Source organism: Manis javanica, chromosome 12 (assembly GCF_040802235.1).
Source record: "Manis javanica isolate MJ-LG chromosome 12, MJ_LKY, whole genome shotgun sequence".
Lineage (NCBI taxonomy): Eukaryota > Metazoa > Chordata > Mammalia > Pholidota > Manidae > Manis > Manis javanica.
This window is the reverse complement of record NC_133167.1, coordinates 12,296,189-12,323,488: the sequence shown is the minus strand read 5'-3', so window position 1 is coordinate 12,323,488 and position 27,300 is coordinate 12,296,189. Positions and strand designations below refer to the sequence as shown.

The following is a 27,300-nucleotide window of genomic DNA, read 5'->3' as shown; positions in this document are numbered from 1 at the left end:
TTGTGTTTACTTACTGTAGCGGCGAGCTGCCCTGTTTAATTCCAATTGGAGGGAAGAAGTTTCCAGAACATTAACTTAAATAACTCTCCAGTTCCAGACACCCTTACAACCAGGCTTAGGCTTGGTCAAGGCCAAGGCTCTTCCTCAGCCTCAGGCTTGTAACATTCAGCGTTTCAATGATATCCTCAATACAGGTGCCTCCACTAAGTCTGGCCTTCATTTGATGTCACCTACGTGGAGTCAGACATCCTTGAATCCCACTTGCGAATTTGACACACACATTATATAATTAGGTCATAACTCTATTAGTGGGAAACTATGGTAACTTTTTATATTCCTGTTGTAAATGAAAATCCAAGTGTCCTGATAAAGAAGACAGTGCCAATGCAGAATGACTGAGCCTTTTGCTAATCACCTCGGATAGGTCCCCGTTTCTTGCGTGAATCTTGGCCATGCTTTCCAGCCAGGTCCTCCGTAGCTCGGGGGTGCTTGCGTAGGAGTTCGCCAGGCTGTACTGGAGATCCACAAGCATCTCGGGGTCCTTCTCGTGCTCCTTCATCTGAGCTGTGGCCATCAAAACAGTCCTTATACGTTTAGTCAGATCTTTCACCTCTGCTGGGAAGTTGCTGTTCTTTGGACAAGAGAGAGCCTGGGTCATTATCTGTTTAGAATTCATAAGTCTACTTAGTTCAAGTTATGCTAGTAATTATGGCTTGACATCACACTTTGGTACATTCTGTGTACTGTCCTTAAATACATGTTTTCTTTATATATGCCTTCTATGTGTTGTGATTATGGTTGTGTATATTTGAAGATCAGAATTGTAGTAGATGCCATTCTTTTGCCTTCTAGCCTATCTTCTGTTTATAGTGTTTTGGTTGTCCTCTGAAATGCTCTCTTTCCTGGCTCTAGTTTACATGATTTGAATGTTTTTACTTCATTCTCAGGCACTAGCAGGGGCATGTGACACTGGCCTGGCCAATCATATTCTTTGATTCCCCCATGCCCCAGTGATTGATTTAGGGATGGGCATGCAATACAAGGTTGGATCAAAGAGATTTGATTCTAGAACTTTAACTGGCACTATAGAATCAGGTGCTTTTTACAGTTTAAGAATATTACCAGGATCCTCAGAATTTCTGAGAAAGTAAGTTCATGGAATGATGTAAACAAAGAGGAAAACTGAACTGAGAGATAGAGAGGTAAAAACAGCGGCCATAGTTGGAGGGGATCTGAAAAACATTATTATTAATATTTTTTTATTAAACAAGTTTTTACTTGGAAATGTCTTTGAGTTTTATTGAGCACTGACACACATCACTATATGGTTTAAGGCATACACTATGATGGTTTGAGTTATATATATTATTAAATGATCACCCCAATACGTTTAGCTAACATCCATCTTCTCATATGGATACAAAGTAAAAAAGAAAACAGGAAAAAACAATGTTCTTCCTGTGATGGGAACTCATAGGATTTACTCTCAACAACTTGTTAAATATCACACAGCAACAGTAGGCATCATGCTGTACTTTAGATCCCCTGTACTAATTTATCTTATAACTGGAAGTTTGTCCCTTTAGACCACCTTCCTCCAGTTCTCCCTCTCCCAACTCCCTGACTCTGGTAAGTACAAGTCTGATTTCTTTTTCTATGAATTTGTTTTTTTTTAGATTCTACATATAAGTGAGATCCTACAGTATTTGTCTTTGACCTATTTCACTTAGCATAGTGCCTTCAAGGTTCATCTATGCCGTCACAGGGTAGGATTTCCTCATTTTTAATGGTTGAACAATACAATATCCCATTGTATATATGTACCCAAACTCCTCTATCCATCCATCCTTTGATGGACACTTAGGTTGTTTCCATGTCTTGGCTATTGTAAATAATGTTGCTATGAATATGGGGGTGCAGATATCTTTTTGAGTTGGTGTGAAAACATTATTTTCCCTGCGTTCAGCTGGGCCTGATGCCGTGCTCTTCCCCTGGACTCTGCATGGAATGACTTAAGGGGAAGTCTTAAGAAAGTTCTAAAAGAAAGATAAAATGAATTTGACCAAGAATGGGATTATGAGAGAATTACTGTATTTCTGGATGTTTGTGGTCAGTTTTCTTGTTACATATTATTCAATCACACATCTTGGAAATTCCACTGGACAGATTATATGCTGAAGGTGTAAAAGCTGATTATTAATTCAAACAAGCAAGTTCATGTAAGTACTCAGCTAAAGTCTCTATAAGCAAAACACAGAATTTGTATTTTTATTATTTTGCTATATCACAAAAAGAATCCAGCTTAGTTCTTAGTTTATTTCTAACTCTTTAAAAGAAGCCCTTCAAATTATTAAGAAGTTCTTTACAATGCATTTCTTACTTTCATTTGCTTGTCTCCATTAGCAAAATTATTGGTAATTGCAAGGGAATGTTGAAACCGAGAACCTCCGATCCCAGCATCAGCTATTAGCTGGCTTACGGCCTTGATGAGCTGGAAGAGAAAAGGAAAATGAAATCTCACAAGAAAGTAACTCAGAAATAATAGTTTTAAAGAAATCCCTTGGGTTGTATGAATATATCATTCAGTTCGCCTGTAGGCCCAATGAAGAACATCCTTATGTATTAAGTCTTCATGTCATTTAAGGCTTTTCCTATAACCCTAAATACTTGAGGGATGTTGTAGGAATCAGTTGTGGGATGCCTTGAATAAAAAATTATTTATGCATTTAGAATCTGGTGGGATTTGGCATCCTTGAGAGAGCCATGGATTCCCGGATTGCGTATTCTGTATCCTCATATTGCCTGACAGAAGAAAGGAAAGGCACAGAGTTATGGGCTTTGCTCACTTCTGCCCTGCTGCCCTCTGTCCTGTGAATCAGAATGGAGCGCGATGGGCATTTTTAAGCAGGAATCTGGTGGAGAAGCCGGGAACTGTTGCCCTGGGGCCAGTAGACTTTTATCAATGCTGAAACAGAGGAGTGGTTTTAACAGCAGCATTAATGAAAATTGGTAGCACTTACTTGTAAGTGGGACCGGACAATTGACTTCTGCTTGTTAAATTCAAAATTCTTCCTCATGAAAAAATAGAGAAGTGCTGAAGCTTCTGTCTGAGTTGACCGTGACCTGTGGTTACAGCATTTTAGGACTTCATAGCAGAATGAGCCACACAGGTCGGCAGGCCCTTGAAAGAACGCTGAAGGAAACTATGGAAATGCAAGCGCTGGTGAAATGAGCAACACTCCCTCATTGAGCTCTGTTTATGCTCGTATTTTAAAATTCCTTAGAATAAAATCGTTCTTCTTTCTTTTTAACTTATTCTTTTCCCTCCATTTGCAAGTGGAAGAGGATATAATTTTATTTATTAAAGTGTCTGTCAGTGTTTCTTTTTTCCATAGAAATAGACATTCTCTATGGTGTAAGTATCCCAGCATCAATAACTGATAACCCAGAACCAGTGAAGAAGAGCTTTGAGATGTTTCCTGTCCACCCAACACTGGAAAACCAAAGGGGTCCTCAGAGATGGTGACTGTATCTACTTTAACGTGGAACCTTTAACTCTGCAAGAATGGGCATCACCGTTGATGGTATGTTACCTAACTCTCTGCCGCACACTGAAAACCCAAAGAATTGGTGGCTTGATGCTATTTTTTCCCCCCTTGATAACCAAGCAGATAGTCAGTCAAGGCTACAAACTTCTTTGTAGACCATGAGCCAAATAGTTTAATAAAACCCGATAAACAGTCTAATAAAACCAAACTAACCAAAATAGAAGACAATAAACCTTCTTCCCCCCATATTGAGAGAGAGAAGGATTAATATGTGAGCTTTCAGTAGATTCTGGAGGACCCTTACCTTGCATACAAACAGTCTCAAGGAGGCAAACACATGCTTTAGGGCTGTGGCAGACTGATTTACTTGGAAAAAGAGCATGTAGGTATCAAAGATTCTTTTCATCATTGAATTCTGACATTCAGATTGTTGGAGTTGTCTCTGGAAATGTAACACAGAAATTATTTAGGTTGAATGAAAGACACCTGTGTTCTTTCAAAATATATTAATTGTGGATCTACTCTGTAGGCACAATTCTGGGTGCTGGAAATGTTGAAGAAGATAAGCTCTAGGCTCCCTGTGAAAGTTACAGAGCAGTGATTAACAATACTAATAAATAAGAAAATGCAGGGGAATGATGATATAACAGAAAGTGATTGCTTTGGAAGTGGAGTTACTTTAGAAGGTGTAGTTAGTTAAGACCTCTTTAATGGATGAATTGGCATGCGAGCTGAAGGAGCCTGCCAGATCTGGGGAGAAACAGCCAGCACCCAGGGATTTGAGTCAGAAAGGAGGTTGTGAGTTCCAAGTTCAGAATAAGAACAGAGAAGCCAGAGCTTGGTGACTAGGGTGGGACTGGAAGAGGGGTAGAAAATGAGGTCACAGACAGGCAGGTCCTCATAGGTATTAGCAGTACCTGTGAGATGTATGGGATTTGATTAATATTTCCATTGAGCAATAGTTTTAAAATATGGCTTTTGCTTTTTCAACCCCCATGCTGACATTTCACCTGAAAGCAGGGTTTTACTGGTGTAATCATCCTGTTTGGCGTAGACTTTATTCAAGGGATCGAACCTTTCCTAGTTTAACCAGTAATATCTATAAGCTCATTAGGTTGATCCAATGGTTTTAACAGCTTTATTGAGTATAACTGATGTATAATTTCTATAGTTCGCATTTTATAAAATTTTATATAAAGGGAACTGTACAGTATATATATATTTTTTGTTTGGCTTCTTTCACTAAGAATAACTGAAAAGTACTCTGTTCGATGGATACATTGATTTAAAAACATCCATTCACCTGTTGATGTACTTTTGAGTTATTTTCAGTGTCTAATTATTAATTATTAGAAATACTGTGCCTATGAATATTTGGGTACAAATCTTTGTGTGAACAGATGCTTTTATTTCTCTTCGATAAATTTCTGGTATCGGAATGTCTAGTTGCATGATAGATGTATGGTTAACTGTTTAGACTACCATATTGTTTTCCAAAGCAATGGTACTATTTTGCATTCCTTTCACCAGTGAATGAGAGTTCCAGTTTCCCCATATCTTTACTAAAACTTAGTATGGTCAGTCTTTTTAACTGTAGCCATTCTAATAGTATGTAGGAGAATCACTTCACCAAAGATTTACAGATGGCAAATAAGCACACGAAAAGATGCTCAACATTGTTAGTCTGTTGTATCTAGCTGTCATTTGTCTTTTACTTTGAGACTGAAGAGTAGAGTCATATTCTCGCTCAGCCCAGCCTGCCTGACAGTGAAGGAGGAGAAATAAGGAAGAAAGAACATTTGTTATTTGGCAGTATGAAATATGCATGTATGTGCATCAATCAAGCATTAGTCAACTTCTGATAAATCTTGAATCTCATTTTTAAAATGTTTTCCACTCATACTGATTCATATAAGGTTAATTGATTTCATAAAATATCTTGAAAACATGTTCTTAGCTACCTCCCATTTTACCATGTTGCAGATGTTAAGCTCATACTCACCTGGTGAATCTGAGTAAAGAGGGATAGCAGGTCTAGAATAGTCAGGCAAACTTCTGTCGCTATATTAGCCTCTGTGTCCACATGATGCACTATGTCTATTTCATTGGAGCTGCCTACAAACGACAAAGTGGAACATGCATAAATGTCTACGAAAACTCTTTATACCCTATAAAGGACTACCTTCTGTTATGACATATTTAATATTTACTGGTGTTATGATGAATCACTTATTAAACCACAGTACTTTTGCTTGTTCAGTTTCCTTACTGGCTGAATCAAAGCACTAGAAAGTTTTGAGTGGGTGCTATACATTGAATATTTGTGTCCTCCTCAAATGCACATGTTGAAGCCCTAACCCCCAGTGTGATGGTGTTTGAATGTGGGGTTTCTGAGAGGTAATTAGACCTTGAGGGTGGAGCCCTCATAAGTGGGATTAGTGCCCTTACAAAAAGAATCACAGAGACATCCTCTCTCCTTCCATCATGTGAAGGCACAAGAAGGTGGCCGTCTGCAAGCCAGGAAGTGGGTTCTCACCAGACACCATGTGAGCTGGCACCTTGATCTTGGGCCTCCCTGACTCCAGAACTATAAGAAATGTTTGTAAGCTGCCCATTCTATGGCATCTTGATGCAGCGGCTCAAACTGCCTAAGACAGTGGTGTGTCCTTTCTCATGTCAGTCAGAGAGTGTCCAAAGGACCATAGTGGTCTGTTTTCCATTATTTCTTACTTTTCCATTGACTCAGCCACCAGTCTAAGTCACATTTTATACTCCCAGGCTAGTAAAACAAATGTACTGTCTCAGTGAACAGTTTCCATTAATGATCTCCACAGAAAGGCACTAAATGTATTTATAGGTTAAGGAATATACCTTCACATGGCTAACTGTGGTCGCATGTCATGTCCCTGAATCACAAACATTTACGTGAAATGAAACACTGAGTTGCATTTTTAACTCATTCACTAGCTGGAATGTGTGACTCCTTGGATTTAAGATGTTACACTTACTACTGCTTCTAGGACATGGACAGCTTTCTCCTCTTCTCAAAGAGCAGGCAGTAATAATCTGGTTGAGAGAACAACCCTGTCCCGCACACCCGTCCATAACCTCACAAAACCAAAGTCACTTATTTCCAGTAGAGCTACATGGAGCATATTCTACTGAGAGCTTTGCTTTTCCTCCTTTCTCCTCATAAAGACACTACATTGTTTTAACCTTTCTCTGGAGATTCTCTTCTCTCAGAAACATGCCCTGGGCTATGGGCAGCCTACAAAGCAGAGGTCTCAGTGGCACAACATTTCTTACATTTCTGAAACATTATAATGCATTTCATGCCCTCCATACAGCAAGAGGAAAAAGTGATAACCATCTTGTTCCTATTATCTGTGGTTTACTTACTGGTCATGGTATTGTCTAACATCTGTAAGAGTTTGGGGTTAGAAAGCGCATTTTTGCCTCGAATTATGGGTAAAGTTTGTGATTTGTGCTGCTTATGTCCTTCATGACTGGAAGTGGTATGCATCCTGAAAATTAGATAAGAGAAATGGTTAAAATACTAGGATGTGATATCCAAATACTCTTGATGGAGTCAAATGTAAAAAAAAAATTTGAATACTTTTATTTAAAATATCAATTACAGGTGACATGATGAAAGGGACTTTTAAAAGTTCTTCTCTTGGAGAGATTTTATTTAAGCCAAAAAAAAGGTTCAGAAGGGTAAGAGATATTAAAGGATAACAGAAAAATAATAGATATTGAATTTAAATCTTTAAAAGCATATTCATTATTATTAAATAAAAATCTGGGGTTCTGTGGATGTTAAGTTGGGTATTGGTAGACCAGGAAGGTGCAGTGCTAAACATCACAAAATTGCAATACTGTACAGGTCAATAGTGTGAAGTTACTTTTAGGAGATAAAATGTAAAGACATAAAATCTGGTCTAAAACAACCCTTGCTTTCCTACTTATCTGTATTTGGAAATGCTTCATAATTTGTTATTCTGTTTGTGTCATGCCCACAGAGGGCTGACATACCACCCTTGCTGGCGAGGGAGCCGAGGGGACCTCCGTGCAGCTACTTTCCCAGGGCCATGCCCGTGGTCTACAATGGCTCTCATTCAACGCCTCTTTGGCACTTCCAACTGGGGAATGAGCCAGTGTTGTAGTGGAAGTAGGAACACTTCCCAGTCTTGACTTTGACTACACTATCAGCTGGGGCCAAGGTCGTAGAACATTTATTTATTTGAGGAAAGCAGGCAATCGAAAACACGCTAAAGAGTCAAGCCAAAAAAAAGGCAATGTTTTCTCTTTGTCATTCCCCTCCAGGCTTACTTTGTTCTGGCTGAATCAAATGCTCTGGATGGATCGAGACCCAGGAGATCTGACTCTGACGTTCAGTAGCCAGGGAAGTCTGGGTCGTTCCTGAAGCTACATGGAATAGGGGGTTCTGAGCTGTATACCTTGGACCTCTGGGACTGACTTATTTCCAGGTTTTGAGTCTACGTTAGTCCGCAACTCCTGGAGGGAAAACCCTGGCTTCTAAGAGAAGAGCAGGCATGGCTGGGATCTGTCCAAAGGGTGCAGGAGAAGCCTCAAATCTAATACACCAAAATTCTACACAACTACAATGACCTCAGGTGAGTACTATGTCATTCAACATGGAAAGTAATTGTTTATAGTGCTCTATCCATTACCATTAGTAAAATATGCCCATTACATTTTCTCATTTACTTTCTCACAAGAGGGCAATTTCAAGGAGTCTCCAAAGACAGAGAAGCAAAACTTACTCTATGATTTATTGGCTATATACCACTTTCATATTTCTTTCTAAAACTCTGTCTAAAATATAGCCATTTTCATATTATATATTATTATAGTACCTCAGGGAAGAATAAATCAAACAGGAAAATTTTAGTAAAGAGTTCTTATTTGCTCGATCCAGAGGAGGTTTAAAGTAGGATTCCAAGCAAATGTTTCCCACAGGGTAGGCTAATCAAATCAACGTAGTGACTGGAGAGTCTAATGTGAGTTTACGGGGCTATCCATGCCTCCTCACTGCCTTTGATCCTTTCAAAAACAATGTCAGCTCTAAGAACACTGCTACAATATTGCAATTACTGAAAGAAATGAGAAGATATGATCTGGTATTTTACTTTGTCACTAGGAGATTAGCAAACATTAAAAGAGGCATTTATTGGAATTATGTCTTTTCAGGTTCACTTAAGGATAATCCTTGCTTCTTAGGTCTTTATAAACTGACAGGGCAGATAGGTAAAGTACCTAAGAAGTTTCTTTAGAGAAAAATATAGAGTTGCTTAAAAATCTTCATTTGGATTGAAATACATATATACATATATTTAAAATATTAATTACAGGTGACATGATGAAAAGGACTTTTAAAAGTACTTTTGGAGAGATTTTATTTAAGCCAAAAAAGGGTTCAGAAGGGTAATAGCTATTAAAGGATAATAGAAGAATAACAGATACTGAATTTAAATCTGCACAAGCATGTTCATTATTATTTAATAAAAATCTGGGGTTCTATGGATTCACATGCATTTATACCAACCCTCCACATACATACATTCATATATACACATAGATGTACATGCACAATGTAATCTTACATATCCAGTAAATGTGACAGTACCGTTGTGACAGGAGGCCTGAGGATTGGCAGGAAGGGTTAGATCCTTTGAGAGTTCCATTGTTCTGGGTGGACTGCACAAATTTAAATGCAGCAGCAATTTTCCTGCAAGGAAAACTGATGTTTTAATCATAGTTCAGTATTTCTAATTCATGTGTAAATAAAGAATGACAACTGAAAAAGTGATTACTGAAAATGAAACAATTACTGCACTCTGAAAAACAAAAATCACGTTTCCTTCTGGAAATGGGAAATTGGGGGTTTAGTGAAGGTGCCGGGGGCTTTGCGGTCTCTTATGAGAAAAGGATTACAGCAGAAAATTTTTCCAGATTAATTATTTTTAGTTTACTGGAAATATTTGCTGACATAGATATCTTACAAGTTATATCCATATAAAGACAGATAAATTAGTTCAGAAGATATGTGAAATGTGGATTCCTTTTAGAAATGTGTGTTTTGTGCTTTTCTCCCTAGACAGTTTTCCTGGACCTACTAGCTGGAGTGCAGCTGTCACACTTCTACATTTAATCTGAGGTCAACTTTGCAATCCTTATTTTCATCTTAAGATTTCTAACATATATGTATGTAAGTCCCACCTGATACATTAGTATATGTCATAATTCTTTTTAAAAGATCATGCTAACCTATTGGAATTTCATATTATTACCTTATGATGTTACGTTTTCCTAGGTATCTGAAATTTTGAAGACAAACACTAGAAAGGAAAAAAATTACACATTCTGATTATTCATGCTCTTTTATTTATACAAAGTTTAAGTAACTTATACAAGTTTAAGTACACTGAAAGAAAAGTGTTAAATTTTCTTTAAATATTTCATGCATTATTATTAATAGATAATTCACCATATGGGTACTTAGAATAAAGGTTTGGATACTGAACTGTTTTGAAGGTTCCAGAAAAGTGTTAATTAATCAACTCTATAACTTACTCCAAGATGCTGAAGAAGTCAGACATCTCTGGACTGGGCGCTCTTTGCCAGTAGGCAATCAGAGTCTCTGAAAGAAAATGCCACGTAACATGAGAGGTTTTGCAATTCAATCTTTTTTTTAAAAAGATTGAATCTCAAAGAGCTTTCTTTACCTTCCGAAATTGTCTTCATGATGTGAAGAAAGCACATAAGAAGACTCCTGGTTTCTGCTTGATCTAACTTGTCAAATCGAAGAGTTGAGCCTATCAAAGACAAGGGTCGTGGGATCTAGGAATCAAAGAACCAATAAGGACCGAGTAAGAGTCAGAGATATTTTTGGACTCAGATGATGCTAAGTAATTCTGGGAGTGGCATCGTACCTTCTCACAGTTGTCGGTCTTCTCACTGCTCTTCTCATTGGTACTTGGGTTGGAGTCAAGACTTGCCAATGAGGCTCTGGAATCAGCATGGTTTACTGTAGAAATAGCTATTGATGAAAATGCTGTAAACACAAGCCACAGCACACAGATGATAATGAGATATATGGGCACACACACAGAAACAGCTAAATTGATGAACCAAAAAAGTGTTGATCGTGAGATGGCAGTAGCATTGTGAAAGGGTGACATAATAAAGTCTGGGATTGGCATTAAAGACACGCAACATTTTAAGTATTACTACCATGGCCATGCCAGCATTAAGGATGTAGGATAATTTAGACCATTATAAATGGGAAATAAAGTGAAGCTTGTTCATTTGATTTCTTAAAAAGCTTTTAAAAGAATAGTTTCTGTTTTAAAAATGCTTTGATAAAAGTTCATAATGAAGCTTTTGGGGAAGAAGCTTTCAATTTTTGACAGTTTAGAAGAAATGAAGATGACATTTCCAAATGGTCTTTAAAAATAAACTTTGGAGTTGAAGGGCTATTACATTTTAAAAAGCTTATGCAATGAAAACTTAAAGACTGTTTCCAGACTGAAGCAATTTGATAACATCCAAGTAGATTGCTCCTTGAGCTAAGTAAATATGAATGCTAAGTGGCGGAAGCAGCCTCAGATGACATTCACAGAAATATGTAAAAAGACTAGTTAGCTGTATAAATGTAGTATACTCTGACATACAGATTACATGTCATGAATTATGGAGCGGGTAAAAAGCACAATGATACACCATGTAAACACAGACAAGTGTTCTCGGAAGGACTCAAGTACCTGCTATGGAATTTAAAACATCTTTAGAAAATGATGTGTCCACAGAGTTTGCATGCTTCATAGTTGACTGGGTGTGAAACCCTCCATTGGTGCTGAGGTCATCTCTAGACCCCTGTTTTCAAAGCAGAGGAGAAATTAATGAGAATCAACTTATTTCAACATTATAAACCTACATATGCTTTCTCTGTTACACTTATAGTTAGAAGATATTTGATTTGATCTTTTGTATTTCAGCAAAGGCCTCTGCCGAGGTGGGCAGTGAAAATGAATATAGTCAAAACCATACTCTTCATCCCCATTTAATTTCTTACGTGATTTCTAAAAATCCTAGTGGAAACTGTCTTTCAGATATAGACTCAGTGGCTGGCATGGTTATTGATATATTCATGAATTATATTATAGATTATATATCATTACTATCATAGGTTAGCTGAGGCACATTACTATTACTAAAAACTAGATTTTAAAAACTCACTATGTGCCAGTCTTATGATTAGTGTTTTCTATTACACAATTTAGTACCCCTAAGAATCCAGTGATGGAGGTATTCTATACCATTTTATAAAGAAGGAAATGGAAGCTTAAAGAGGTTGGATGACTTAATTTAAGGTTACATAGATAATAACTGATACTGCTGGGATCTGAACAGGTCCTCTCTCCAAAAAAAAAATTCCTAAGGCATAACTTCTAACTTGTAGATGGCAACATCTTGCATAGCTACTGGGTTCAGCAGCGTGTTAATTCATCTGGGATTTGAACACAGGCAACAGGTCTCAACTGGGTGGTTGTGCAGTCGCTGTGATTGCTCAGGGGAGGAAGGATGGTAAACAGGCCGCTCCTGGGCTGTGACTATAAATAAGGCACTTGGCTATATTAACCCAGGTGGTCATAAGGCTGATGCAGAAAGGTGGGGCAGCGAGGTTGGACTATGAGTGCGACAGAATTGGAAGGCACTGCAAAATAGAGGAAAATGGAAAAAAAAAAACGCTGAAGATACGAACTGGTGGGAGACTTCTGGTACCGGTCAGGATAAGAGGACACTGATGCAAACGTCTGAAAATACCTAGCAAGGAGTGCTGCTTGGTCCTCAGTTTGTTCGCAGCTGGGGGAAAATGGTGATCCAGGGCCAAGATAGAGAAAAGGCAAATTATTTAAATGGACATTTGAAATCTCATGCAAACGTACCTGGTTAGATGTATTGATGGTAAAAGGATACAGGTCCTTCAGGTAAATCCTTGGCATATTGTCCAGAAGCATGCCATACAGAGGCATGTATAGACTTGCTATCTGGGCCTGCTTTCCCTAGGTGGAAAGAGACAAAAGAAATGATTCACACAAAAATCAATACGCCCCTAGGTTAGATTTGCATTTAATGCAGTAAGCCATTAAACGGTGTTTGGGGATGAGAGAAACGAAGGTCACTCACTGGTTCTTTGTATCGATCATCAAATGAATGCTTAGCCATTAGATTTTTCAGGACTGCTAAAGCTAAGTGCCTGATATCTTGGTCTTCTTGCAGAGCAAAGCCAACTTCTCGGAGCAGAATTCCGATTAAGAAATGTTTTCGGCAAAATTCGTTCGTGACGGAATATTCAGGCATATCTTCATGAGGAAAGTAAAGAGATCATGTTACTGAAAATTAAGTGATGTACCCGAGAGAGATTTTCACTCAACTATCAAGTCCTCTCACTGTGAGGAGGAATTCAGTAATACAGTCTTGCTACGGAGACAGGAAGTGTGAGAGGAGCATTCAGTGAGTATTCTGTTTACCAATACAAATAATGCTCAATGTTGAATGTCAAAATACAGAAAAGTGGCTTGTCTGTAGGAGTTGAGAGGAGAAAAATTTACTTTCTATCTGGAGGAATTAGGAGATATTATGGATAGGAGGATGTGTAAGATTTGGAGATGCAGAAAGCCGGAGCAGATGGAAGCAGTGCAGCGAAGGGGAGGAGATTGGAAGCGAAGCAATATGGTCTCGATGGCACAGACTTCTGCATGCACAGGTATGTGGGAAGCACAGGGGTTGGGGGAGGCCAGTAAGCACAGCAGCCAAAGAAGAGAGCAAGAACTGAGATTTCAATAACAGATCGAGAAAGATGGTAGAGAAACTTTCGTACAAATTTCTTAGTCTGCATTTAAGTTTCCCCACCATTTGCACTTAATTCATGTTAAGTCACTATGGCTCAGAGATCAGGGAACTGACCAGACCTGTGCTTTACTGCTTCTTAACATGGTGTCAGGATATAAATGAATTAAACAGTAGGGAGAGGAGGGGAAAGGGCTACAATACAGGAAGCTGTAGCAGTAGGGGTGGATGGAGAGAAGGAAGCCACCAGCATCCTGGCCTGGGGTGGCAGGACTCAAGAAATCAAAGTAAAATCCCCAGGATGAGGTGGCTGAAGGATGTGAAGGAGCAAGGAGAGAGGAAAACCAAAGGAGACTGCACAATTTTGAGCCTGAATTATGGAGAAAAGAATGTTAACATTTCCAGTAGTAATGCATTTATTCAGAATTGTGCAATGTGCTTCCTAAATGTAAATGTTAATAACAGCACTACCGCCCACTTACAGAACACACACTGTGTGCCAGCACCAGGTGAAGTACTTTGTGGGCGTTATTTGATTGAATTCTCAGGACTACCTGTTAGGCACAAAGAGCTACTGGAATGTTCCAGTTCATAATTGACCAGGAGCAAATAAAACATACTGAGTATTTGAGTCCATGAAGATGCCACTGGAGATACACAACAGGCACTGTGGAAATTCAAAAAACTAAGATCAAAGATCTTAGGTTAAATAAATTTCTCTGTGATGTAGTGAGTAATAATGAGGGGCCAGAAATAGGAAAATACTTTTCAATTCCCAAACTATGGCTAAAAAAAAGTTTTGCCCAATCTTTTGTAAGTTATCAGGTACAAACAGAGTTATATGATTCTAATAATCTCAGTCTTCAGAAAATAGCTAAAACCAGGCTGTGGTTCATTGACAGAAACATATCACATAAAGCTAGTTACATTGAACATGCATGTTATTATATATATATTTGGGAATTTTATTTATGATACAGTCTAAGAAACCTTGAGATACTTTGGGAAATTAAAAAAATTAAATTAAAAAGTTTATATTTAAAATAAAGTTTTTAAAAAAATTTCAAGCTCTGAAGAATAAAATATGAAAGAATTCAAGTTGGGGAAGCATTTAATTATCTGTGACAAGAGAAAAGCTTGGTCACTTTTTTGACTATTTTGATTACATAATATTAAATATAATAAATTAAAAATAAACCTGGAAGCTGGAAATGTATAGTATCTATACCAATCAACATTATCAGATTTTGATGTGGTGAATTATACTTAGATAATGCAACATAAAATATTATCATTTACCTGATGCATGTAACTCCTGAGTTGATTCTGAAGGTGTCAAAGGATCTGGAATTAATATAAATAAACAAAAAGTTCAGATATATACATACTTAGATACACATTATATTCATTAACAATGTATAATTCACAGTGAAAAATTAAAATACATTGTCTTAAAATATAAGTGAATCTCTTCAATAAAGCTTTGTTTTTCAAGACAAATACCTTAGGTTTTGTTTCCTTAGAAAAGAATGACATGAACAGAATTATCTTAATTCCTAGAAAAACAGGTGTCCAAGTAAAAGGCTATCAGAAATCTATATGCCATGATACATATATATTTTTTCATAGTATTTATTAAAAAAATTTTTTTATTAAGGTATCAATGATATACATCTTATGAAGGTTTCATAAGAAAAACAATGATATTACATTTACCCAGTTATCGAGTCTCCCCCCCATACCCCATTGCAGTCACTGTCCATCACTGTAGTAAGATGCCAAAGAGTCCCTATTTTTTTCTCTGAGCTACACCATCTTTCCTGTGCACCAATCCATGATACATATATTTTTATGGTTACTATTAATAATTTCAGATCTACAAAGAGACTATCAGGTCTTTTTCTGAGCTACTGACAAATAGGAAACAACTAGAATCAAAATGACAGAAAAGGTTTGCTGTTCTTAAGCATCTTAACCAGCTTGCCTAACCTACTAATAACTTGGCACGAGTTCATAAAACAAAAACAAACACGAAACTAAAAAGGCTAAAAATGTTATTGCCCAAAATAACATTTCTACCCTTTTTACTATGAAAACATTTAGATTAAATTAGAATGGAATAATGTATATAGCTTATATTCAAGATTAAAATGACAAAACTTTTATTTTTTGAAAATGTATTTACTCTCTTTTCCCTCCAAAATATTAGTACAAATTATAATACATATAGGGAGGTTCTTTACTATCTTAGTTTCTGCCTTCCAGGAGTATCAAAACTGTGCCTGTGATTTACTCACTGCTTTGAAATAAAGTGGTATGTATTTATTTATTTGAGTTATTTGTTTTATTGAGGTACAACTAATGTATAACACTAATTTAGTCTCAGGTACAAGATAATGGTTCAATATTCACACACACTGTGGAAGAGAAGTAAGTCCCTACATCACTTCAGTATTGTCTTTGCATCTTGATGTTTGATTAGTTTCTGATATCTGCATGGGTGATGCTTAGTCTCTACCATGATCATCGTGGTATGTGTGTGTGTGTGTGTGTGTGTGTGTGTGTGTGTGTGAGTGTGTATGTAATTTTTTAAACAAAACTAATAAATGAAAACAATTTCTGCAGACCATGTATATTATAACAATTACAGTGACAACATGTGAAGCCCCATTCTTACCTGCAAGTCCCTCTCTGCCTCTTTCTTGACCCAGAGATGTCAAATATTTACAAAGTTGTCCTCCTGCCTGTGTTCCCCCCTTTCAAGCTAACTCACACATGTTTTCTTTGTGTAAGACTTGTTTTTTGAGGAATTGCATTTTAACATAATTACATATGTTAATTGATCATGTTAAATGAATTTCTACTCACAAAATATGGCTTTTCCTCCCTGTAATTTTATGTCTTTTGAAATCAAAGGAAAGCTCTGTTTGGGGGCCAGTATGATGAAAGACATCATGTCCCTAAGTTTAAATTCTTTGATTTATAATCACCAGTTTTTGTAGTTTTGTTGGCCTTCTCTTTTAATGGAAAAGGAAACAGACAGTTACTGAGAACTATAGACCTGTGTTCTTTACCACATGCCACTAACATTTTTTGCATTTTAATCTGATTACCTGGATCTAATGTTCCTGTGACAACTAAAGACAAAACCAAAACTGTGGAAACAGGAAATAACAACAACAACAAAAACGTTCACTTTGTAGGGACTGATAAAAATTCTGGGAATTATTACCTGGAATGTTTGCTGACCTTATGGGGAGACACAAAGGAATAAAGTGCTCATGCTGGCATACTTCTTGAAGAAAATCAAATTTATACTGACATAGGGTCTGAAAAAGAGGCAAATTGAGTAACTATTATTTGCACACCAGAAAGTGAATGAAAAACATACACCTGAATCTTACACCTACCAAGAAGATGTAGTTCCTTTTGAGTGATCACCAGGGTATTGTAAAGTTGAAAGGATTTTATCCCCTCTGAAGGGGGAAATGGAGTTAGGCACCCTATTTTTGGAGATTGGTCAAAGCCTCCTAATGAAACGATCCCATTTGTAACCTGTGTGGAGCTTCTAGGAGATACGATCTTACTGAGTCACATTTCTCACTTCTTTTAACTCATTCTGGGAGAAATAGTGCCTCATCACATGTACAGAGCTCTAACACTACACTCAGCTCATAAAACAGACCTCTACAATCAACTCCTGCGAGCCAGTGCTAAGGAAGACAGCAGAGCGGGTGACCTCAAGTTAGAGTCAATCTCTCTTTGTTGCCATTTGTTCTAAGAGTACATGATTTAATTCCACCTCTCCCCTACCCTGGCAAACTGGTCTGTTTCTTCAATAATGTTTTGATTAAGACAGTGATAAATGGAGTCAGACATGGTCTGCGACAACTTAACACGTTAGAAACAACCACGTCAGGAAGAACACTTAGCACGTTCGTAACTGTTCAATTTTCACTGTCATGCAGACTAAATAACCAATTTTTAAGACTTGGATCATGTTCACTGTATTCACTGAGATCAGCTATCAAAATAAAACATATTCCATTTACTCACATGTATTAGAATTATGGTCTTTGGCAATTTTAGTCAATAATTTAAAAATACTGCTGTTTCAAGCAAGGATAGTATTTGCCTTAAACCTTTGAATATCAAAGCAAACAGGAACATCATTAAACTATATGTTTATTATTCTTCATTGAGTATGTTCTGTTTGGTCTTTGAAAAAATATAATTTAGGTCTATTGGAATTATATCTAAAAGGATAGTCTGCAAATTTTATGCATAATTGGAGCTAAAGAAGAATATTCTCTCAAAAAAATTTTAGAGAATTGGATTCTTAAAACAAAATGACAGAGTCATGCCACTCTCTTAGTCAAAAACAAACCTCTACTGTTAAAAAAAATAATGCTCAGATTCCTAAGCATGACATGAAAAGCAATAGGAAGATCACAATGCTCATTTTTCTTTCCCAATACCTAGATAATTTCCTCTTGGGGACTAACCTTCTTCCCAATGGATGAAGGTTAATGGGGAACTATTAATTCAGGAGCCCTGTCTTTCTTCCTCAAGAGGCAGGCATGTGACTCATGGAGGGCTGGTCCCACACTTCCTCTCTGGAATGTAAATCTTAAGCGGAGTGTTAAAAGGGAAAAATGGCTCCGGTTGATTTACTGAAGCAGCAGCGCATGTTGGCCACATACTCTCTCTTTCACTATTATTCTTGTGTCCTGGAAGCACCTTGGCCCCTGCTCTTTTCCAGACCTAGTTTTCCTGCTCTTTCCTTGAGCCTACTTACTCTCAATAACCTTCTAATAAATATTGCCTTCTGTCTAACTGGAGTAAATTTCTGTTGCTGGCAATCCAAAGAAACCTAACCGATACAACTTTCATAATGTGGCTCATTTCCGGTGTTATTCCTCTGGCAGATGCCATAATTTAGCTCAGTGGTTCTCAAACTTGGAAGTCAGAACAATCACCTGAAATTCTTGTTCCAGTACAGGTTTCTGGGTCCCACCTGTGGCGGGTCAGTTCTGACATCCCCGGTCTAGGAACCAGACTTTGAGACCCACTGCTCTCTAGACAGCATTGTTTCCTGTCTATCTCCCCACACATAAACCCTTATTTAGGTAGGATGATCAACCATCCCATTTTGCCCAAGACTGAAGGTTTCTAAGGAAAAGACACTTTCATTGTTAAAATCAAGACAGTCCGGGAACAAACTAGGGTGTTCTCAGCTACGAGAACTGCCCCTGACGGGAATCCCTCCTTTCCCCAGGCACAGGAAACACGAGTGAAATGCAAACACTTTCCTTCCACACTCCCTTGTCCCTCACTGAGGAAGGGCTTGGAAAACTCCCTCGGCAGAGGAACCATTTTAAAAAGCTGCCTCTCAACTGTACAGAAATTAGTTTTTGATGCGGAGGACAGACAGGTTAGTGTTTTAGGCAGATAAACACAGACACCAGTTTATTTATTTATAATGCAATTGTTTAGAAGGCAAACACTCTTGCTCTTGGTTCTTACCTTTAGGTCCCCGGAGGAGAACATGCTGATGTAACTGTTGACCACCTTAAACACAAAGCCCCGGTCCATAAACGTAAAGCAGCGCTAAAAACGATACGATGCTAAATTCAGACTTTTACTCTGAGGATCTTGAGGTATTTTAGAAAAGATGATTAAGTACATTGAAATAAAATAACATTTAACTAAATATGTGGTATAATAAATGTTTAAAAAATCTCTACGATGTGTTTATGCATTCACCCACATATGGCAACCAATTAAAATACTAAATAAAGTACACATACCGGAAACGTATAAACTCATATTTATTGATTTTACAAAACATCATCTGGAGCCTTGCCATTAAATATTATAGCCCTTTCCTTTTTATGTAGAAAATTTTAGCTTTTACTTGTGAAACTTCTCAAGAAAGAGCAAGAGAGCCCTGGGGGTGTCTTGGTGAAGACACAGGGGCCTTCTGATTCGATGCAGGAGGGGCCGGTGAGTCCTGTCATCGAACCACAGTAGTGGCAACTGCCATTTCCCAGGGCAACTATGATCCTTGGCAGAGCAGATCTGTGAGCTTCCGAAGGAGGCCAGATCAGCATTCATGAATTGGGAAGACGGAGGGAAGTCGGCCTGCCCTGGGGATCCACAAAAAAAGCCTCCTGGGGTTTCTTGAATCAGTTTTCTAGAGTAATTTCTTTTTTCTCCTTTACCCTGTTCCTCCTTTAACCCTGACCATCCTTTCTCTCTCTGGAAGTAAGGAACAAGCAAAAATAAGGGGAAAAACATTGAAAAAAAGTAAATCCGAGAAGAAAATGTAGTGTATAATTTGAAATAGTGTTTAACACATTGAAAAACAAATTAGACTGAGTTAAAACTCACCAAAGACAACTTGAGTTAACTTTATGTCTACCTCTATAGCTTCTTAACTGTATATTATTAGTATTTATTTCTCACACCTATCCACCTGCTGTCTACTATAAAGAAACAAGAGAAGTGGCGTCATCGAGGTTATAATAATTAATAGTTGGGCAAAATAAAGAATTGAAGAAAAAAATTATCTTTCTAGTTGAATGTATTATCTGTTAAGTGATACAATGTCACTCTATGTTAGCTTTTTTTTTGACTAAGAATTATTTTCTTCTCAATTCAGTGTGGATGTCTGTAATCCAAAGAAATCTAAGTATAAATGTATGCCCAGTTTAGTAAGTAACTACTCAATACTTTAACTGATAACAATTCATTTGTGGGATGAGTGCATAATATTTTCATTATGTAAAAAAGAGTCTGTAGGTAATATAACAAAAATTTTAAGTTCCCAAAAGTTTTGCCAAAGTGGCTGTTTATCATCAATGTTAGAGCTACAGGCAGGCCAGGACATCACTTCAAGGGCAGAAATACCTGACAGAATAATACTGCCGCAATGCAGCTTCTTTAAAAATCTCATTTTTCTCTTTAAAAATATTTAGAAGCCCTATGATTTGGCAACACTCAAATGGATACTTGAATCATGGTTTTTGTTTTATGTGACTCCAAATTGGAAAAAATGTCAGGAACTATTTCAGGCAGAAAAGATGTATAGATGGAAGAATTCCTCTAATAGTGCTAGTTGGGGCTCTTCGTCGTAAATGGAGATGCGACTTGATTAGCATTTAGAAAATCTCATATGCGATATCATGGGGGCTTGAATAGAATTGTGACCTCACATAACTGTACCTTAAGAAATCTGGCAACGCTGTGATTTGCCCTTCTTGTTTCTTCAAATGCATCTTTGTATTTGCAAGTCACATGGTCAGACAGGACCATTACAAGATTGTCCAGTTCACTGTGGTAAGACTCAGGAAATCTTTGAGCCCGAGAAAGCTAGGGAAAGAATGGATCATTTTTTATAAAGTGGCATGTGAAATACTAAGCCTAGAAAAAATAAGCTGAAAGACTTACTTCATTTTATATATCATTAAACAAAAAGAGTCCTGTTGAAAACTTGAAAACCGTAATAAAACAGAAGCCCTTTTAATTTCAAGGTCATGAATTCCATCATTTCTGTTTCACATTCCTTCTATTTTGGTCAACAAATTTTTCACTTTTTTATGAAAAAGTAAATTATAATGTATATTATTCAAATATTCAAATAATGGAGAAATGCAACATTTTCTATGACCTTTTGCATCTTAATTTCCCTCCCTTCCTTCTCAGGAAATAACTACTGTTAATGGTTTAATGAACATTATTCTAGATTTTCTTTGACACATAGTTCTCTATTTAAGTTAAAAATCAATTAGTTTGACTTTTTTAAAGTAGGAATCCCTCCATAAACAATTATAAGGAATCATTGAATGGGTAATTGAATGAGCACAGATATTGCTTTGAAATGTCCACTAATAAGGAGTGAGTCCCAGAGAGCCTTTTTCTTTTTAATTTATTTCAGGCTTATTGAGATATTACTGACATATAAAATTATAAGATATTTAAAATGCACACTGTGATGTCTTGGTATATGTGTATGTTGTGAAAGGATTTGGCCCATTCAGTTAATGAACACATCTGGTACCTCACGTTTTTGTCCTTTCTTGTGAAAAAATTTAAGTTCTACTCTCCTAGCAAATTTCAATTATACAACACAGTGTTCTCAACTATAATCACTTTATTTTACATTAGATCCTCAGACTTTATTTCATCTTACAGCTGCAAGTTTGTACCAGCTAGTCTTAACTCCCTGGTGCCAGAATGGGGCACAGTAGGTCCTGGTGGGACCTCACAGTCAAGGCCACAAGATACAAAATGACTTGGCTATGGCTACGAGATTACATAATATACACTGGCTACAGTAAAACCCTAAGGGTCCCTACAAACCACCCTCAAAGTCCAGGAAACCACTTTGGTTTGAACTCCTGCGCATGAGGGAAAAGTTTCAGGCAGCTGAGTTCTGTAACTCAGTCTCTACTTCACAAATTTACACAGCCCCTTTGCACAAGACAGATATATGTGTTCATCTTTACAAGCTGGCTTTAAAATTAGACTCACATTTTCACTATAGGTAGAAACACAAGATTTAGAGTTAACCTGAGCACCTCTTTCCAAATTTCTAGCACCCAGCCTTCCCTGCAGCAAGAATAAAAACCATGCAAGATGAACAGTGATTAACTGTGGGAATGACGGAGCTCACTTGGACTGGGATTTTTTTTATGCCAATTTCCCAGGACACCAGTGTAAAGATATCTTGAGGATCTCATGGTTACCCTTTGCATATATTTAAAACTTATTCCCGGAGTCATTTGCACAACAAATAAACTTGATTTAATCACATACATGATTTTTCATTCTGCTCCATATACTTTGGGAAATAAGAATAAATGATTCAACTACATGAAAGCAACAATCACTTTTTCAGTAATGACAGCACGTTATAGCTTTCCTTTACATTTTGTTAGTCCCCCAGTATGCATTAAACCTATCAGTGCCATAGACGTGCATTAACCCCTTGGGCCTTGATAATTTCTCTGTTCCTCTCTCTTTCTGCCTTCCTCTCAAACTCTCTCTGTGGCCATTCCCCTTCTTAGCCTGAATGTGTGCTGACTGGTAAATACAGGAGTGATATTTTTAATTGTTCTCTGGAAGTACATCCCAAAGGCTTGAGGTGGGAGAATTCCTGTACTGGGGATTTGATTGTCTTTTTCAGGATAGGGGAGAAAGTCGGGGGAGGTGATAGCATAGTGGGGTCTCAGGCTACAGAGCCATAACCCACTGGAAAACCTGGGCTGTGGTTTGGCACAAGTCCTGAGGAGCAGGCCCAGAATGCAAAGGATGACTTTCAGGCATTTGTTAAGAACAAGGGCATGATGGGAGAAATAAAGGCTTACCAGTACAATGAACCTTTTGCAACTAGAGACATTCAGTTCTTAATAAACAGAAACTCACCTTGGTCAAGAGAGTAGGGGTCAGATGGAGGTGCTATCTACCTCTCAGGGGACTAAACCAGACATCTTGCCTGACTTCCTCAAATCTCCCACCCACGTTGATGACAGAAATTTCTTTAGTGACAGAGAAAGCTATTCACTTAATAATTCAAAAGAAAAGATGAGGAAAGGGGGAAACTTGGGAGACTTATACTATGAGTTTTTGATTCAAATGATGGTATCTGGTCTTTTTCAACTATGACAAATAGAGGTATAAGAAAATTGCAAGGTTATGGGCCTCTGACAGAAAGCTGGAGTGTGAGAATTGCCCCGGAAGGGGGGTAATGAAAAGGAAGTTTGAATCAGTGAGGATAAATGTTGGACACAAGGATGTGTCCGAGTTCCTTTATTCTTAGGCTGTTCATAAGGGTGCTTTGTGACCAGACTATTTGAGTAGATATATATTGATGGGAAACAAAGGATTTTAAGTACAATCCACTCTTTACAGATGAGAAAAGAGGGCTCTGAGATGTTAAGTGTCTTTTTTATTATCTCACATGTTAGTGGCAAAGCAAGGATTATAGTGAGGTTTCTTGACTCTAACAGAGCTGAATAACAGTTATGAATCATTCTTATCGTGTTAGATTTTCTCTTCCTCTTAGATAGGAAGCTCTTACCTCTATAGGGAAAGTAGACACAAACTGAGAAGCAAACAACTTAAGAATTGAGAGTTTTGGCATTCCAGAGATGATTCAATGTCCAGCTAAGACAGGTTTGTTATACTTAAGCCAAGGCCATGGTTAGGGAGACCTGGGTATCTGGAAGCATAGATGGGGTCATCTGGTGGATGACCCAAGGATGGTGGCTCTGCACACTTCCCTGAACTCTGAGTGCTGGAAGAAGTGTCCTATGCATCCCTGTTAAGGGTCACTATGTCTCCCATGGGAGAGGACCCTGCCAAGGCCTCTCCCTGCAAGGTAACAGGCAAATGCTTCAGGAGATGTCCCTCCCCCTCTCCTGGAATTCAGCCCGGTAGCAGGGGTTAAGTCCCAGTTTAATCCAGCTGTGAACTTGCTGGGCCTAATAAGGTAAGAAAGAAAGTACACCCCAAGGAGTTGTAAAAATTAGCTAGTAGGCACCAGCAGGAGCCACGGGAGTATCTCTGAGATTGGATGTTGAGAACGTTTGATCAATGGGGCCAGAATATAAGAGTAAGTTAAAATTCATTGACATGGGGGTGCTTTATCAGGGCATGGGTTAGAAAAGACTTCAAGGATGAACCCTTCACTGTTAGAGTGGCTCTTAAAATCCTGGAGATGGCCCATTTTAAGCAGTGAAAATGTTTGATTTGCCCTGGCAGATGACAGAAGGGGAGTGGACATGAAGCAATATATACATGTAGAGAAGACCCATCAGAGGATCAAGCTCTACAGGAGGGCCCAGAGGACACGCCACCCACAAAAACCATCAAGAAAGTGCCAGGACCAATATCCCTAAGCAGTGCAGTGGTGTCTCGTGTCTGTAGGTGGGAGAGGCAGCCATAGTGTCGGCTCACTACAGCCGTGGGGATAATGGTCACCAAAAGCACAGAGGCCATATGATTGTATTTAATCTTCCAGAACCAGAGGGCTGTGATTATCACAACAAAAAGCAAGGCTGGAGGGCAGCCAGGGGTCTTGACTCTCAGCGAGCGGTACAGCTCGTTAACAAGGCCTGGGGGGCCTAGGGAGAGGAGAATATTCCCATATTTCAAGCACTATTGGACACAAGATCTGAATTGGTACTGATTTCTGGAGACCAAAAGCATCATCCCATCCATGGTGGTAGAGGGGGGCTTACAGGGTTAATAAAGGAGTAGTGACTAAAGGTCTGTTAACAGTGGGTCCACTGGGCTCAGTGATCTACTTGATAGTCATTTACCTGCTGCAAATATATTGTTTGTATTCACATAATTGGCATTTAGAGGAACCTCAAGCTGGGTGAGTGGCTTGTGCAGCTATCCCAGGGGCGAAGACCCTCTGACACTGCCCCTTCCCCACCAAGAGTGTAAATCAAGACAATATTGCCATTTACCGCTAGACCCCACACGTGGTATTGTTTTGATTTACTTTCTTTATCTTCATTGTTCTGATTTAACACTTGGTGGGGGAGGGTCAGTGTCAGAGGCTCCTCCTTGGTCTCACCCACAATGGGACAGAGAAAAATATATGTGGAGCTCAGGGGATCCACTTGGTGATTCTTGGTTTTTCTTACTCAATATAGCTAAAAATGGCCTGACTGGAATATGATTACCAGACGCTGAGACCATTCTGGACCACTCTAGAGGGAGGATTTGAGCCACACCACAGGTAAGTCATCAAGAGCTGACAGGGTGGGGGGACTCTAGAATGGATAGTGGAGGAGTTGATGGTGAGAACCATGTAGGGACCTGAGGCCAACTGCAGTAACAGGGTCTCCCGTTAATCCCACTAGCCTCCCTCTTGTAAATTCCCTTTGAGGAAGGGAGGCCCAAGGGAATGATGGGAGAGCAGACTCACAAACATGTGCCACACATGGTGCAAGCTGGGGACTGTAGCAGCCATGGACATATATAGCTCAGATGTCCCTTTAAGACAATATAAATTATACATACATTCTGGGAAGAATATAAATAGCAGCTAAATCTTCAGGATCCACTCAGGCATTCATGCCAAGCCCACACTGTCCCCAGGCTGCTCATAACTGAGCGTGCAAAGGTCCTGAGCCAGATCCTCTGCCCAGAAGTGCCCATGAACATTCCTTGCTTTCAAACTACCCACTGCCCCAGCTGAAAGTTTCTTACTGCAAAACTCTTTCTGGCCAATCCTCCTTCCTTCCCCATGTCCTTTCACAGGTGTCAGACCTTCCTAGTCCTTCTGTCTGTCCCCCATGTCCTTTGTAAACACTTTGCACTTCTAATTCTGTTCTGGCATCTGCTTCTTAGGAACTTCTCTGAAACACAGAGTCATTTCTCTCACTTAAAAAGCAATTAACATAAATTGCTAAGGCTTACAAATTAAAAAAAATGGAACTAAGGAGAGGATATTTATTAGCATAATTGTTGGATAATACTTTATTACCAATGATCTTACCTGAATTTTATTTGTGTCGATCAAGTGCTGTGCCATTGATTTTAGGATAATTGCAAAGAAGAACCAAGAATGCTATTAGGAAAGAAAAAGACAATAAGAATTTTATTATCCTATATGAAAATAATAATAATTCTTTTCTTTAGAACATGTGATATTATTAAATCTTTACCTTAAAATGCATAATTTGAAATTAAATGTATCAAAGCAAGACTATATTCTCCATTATGTTAGGATGATCTTTATCAAAGTTCTGAGGTTAAAGTAAATGTCAGACATTTCAGTGGCTCAACCATCTTACAGAATGTTCAAACTAAAGCAAGACATGAGTTTGCTCAACATGGCTGATTAGCCAGTAATCGTATGAAATATTTATTCCTGGGTGTTCTATCTGTTTCACTTAGTTAAACAAAACCAAAATATATCATAGTAGGCCCACCCCTAACATTTCCAGGACTAGAGGTGAGAACAAAATGGAAACCATATGTCTAAGTAGCTAACAAAATATTAAGTAAAATATGTTTGATCCTCCTACCTTGACAAATATTACTTCATGACCTCTTGGAAGGCAGTACCAGAGTGTGGGGAGAGCAGGACCCTGGCTGACCTCCTCTTCTACCCTAAGGTTCTGTCCTGCGCCTTGAGGGGCCTGTGCTCACGGGTCATACCCAATCTACACATCCAAGGTCTGTCTGCAAACCGGTTCTCTCCCACTGCGAATGTGCCCTCCTTGGGTCTAGGGTTGCATGAAGGCCTCAAGATTTTCCCTCTGAAGGATGGACTTAGGAAAGAGGTCTAAGCAGGCCCAAGAATAAGCCCATTGGCTCTTAAGATAGGAGTTTCTGGGAGTCCTTATAGGCCTAGAGGGGGAGGTATGGGGTCCCAATGAGCATTTCTCTTGGCTATGCTCATACCTTTTCCTATGGGGAGGGGTGCAGTTGAAGACCAAAGCACATCCCAGTGTGCAGGCTCCTCTTTCTTGAGGCTCAGGGACAACTTATCCCAAGTATATCGTATACATGGAGTTTAAAGAATACACTTTCCAAGGCCTCTTTTCTTCCCATTCCTGCCACCACAGATAAGAATTTTTCATTTTGTGCTAATCATTCCCTTACTTCCTAATTTTGTGACCAACATAGTCTTTAACTTTGTCTGTCAGTAAACTTCATATAAATGGAATCATCCTGTGTGCATTCTCCTGCAATTGCTTTTTTCATTCAGTAGATTCTGTTCTGAGGTTCACTTGAGTCATGTAGCCGGGGGTCCTGTACTGTCACCACATCACATATATAATCACTATTTATCTGCTCTACTGTTGATGGCATTTGAATCATATCCAATTTTAGGCTGCTACACACAATA

The 27,300-nt window shown here is 38.4% G+C and overlaps 1 protein-coding gene across 14 annotated transcripts in view; it reads right to left on the bottom strand.

Moving 5' to 3' along the window:
* DOCK10 (dedicator of cytokinesis 10) overlaps positions 1–27,300 on the bottom strand; it is a 233,745-nt gene that overhangs the window by 24,214 nt on the left and 182,231 nt on the right. For 13 of the 14 annotated variants that reach the window (XM_073218047.1, XM_073218048.1, XM_073218053.1 and 10 more), the window contains exons 27-45: positions 25,942–26,013; positions 20,652–20,798; positions 18,951–19,034; positions 16,657–16,753; positions 14,724–14,768; positions 12,762–12,937; positions 12,521–12,637; positions 11,336–11,447; positions 10,505–10,626; positions 10,298–10,412; positions 10,146–10,212; positions 9,863–9,910; positions 9,199–9,300; positions 6,948–7,072; positions 5,551–5,663; positions 3,853–3,990; positions 3,021–3,203; positions 2,381–2,491; positions 416–631 (exon numbers count right to left, since the gene is read on the bottom strand). In XM_073218047.1, coding sequence (XP_073074148.1) covers positions 416–631; positions 2,381–2,491; positions 3,021–3,203; positions 3,853–3,990; positions 5,551–5,663; positions 6,948–7,072; positions 9,199–9,300; positions 9,863–9,910; positions 10,146–10,212; positions 10,298–10,412; positions 10,505–10,626; positions 11,336–11,447; positions 12,521–12,637; positions 12,762–12,937; positions 14,724–14,768; positions 16,657–16,753; positions 18,951–19,034; positions 20,652–20,798; positions 25,942–26,013 — 2,190 coding nt within the window. The remainder of the gene's footprint in view (positions 1–415; positions 632–2,380; positions 2,492–3,020; positions 3,204–3,852; positions 3,991–5,550; positions 5,664–6,947; positions 7,073–9,198; positions 9,301–9,862; positions 9,911–10,145; positions 10,213–10,297; positions 10,413–10,504; positions 10,627–11,335; positions 11,448–12,520; positions 12,638–12,761; positions 12,938–14,723; positions 14,769–16,656; positions 16,754–18,950; positions 19,035–20,651; positions 20,799–25,941; positions 26,014–27,300) is intronic. The other variant, XM_073218044.1, reaches the window with a different exon arrangement.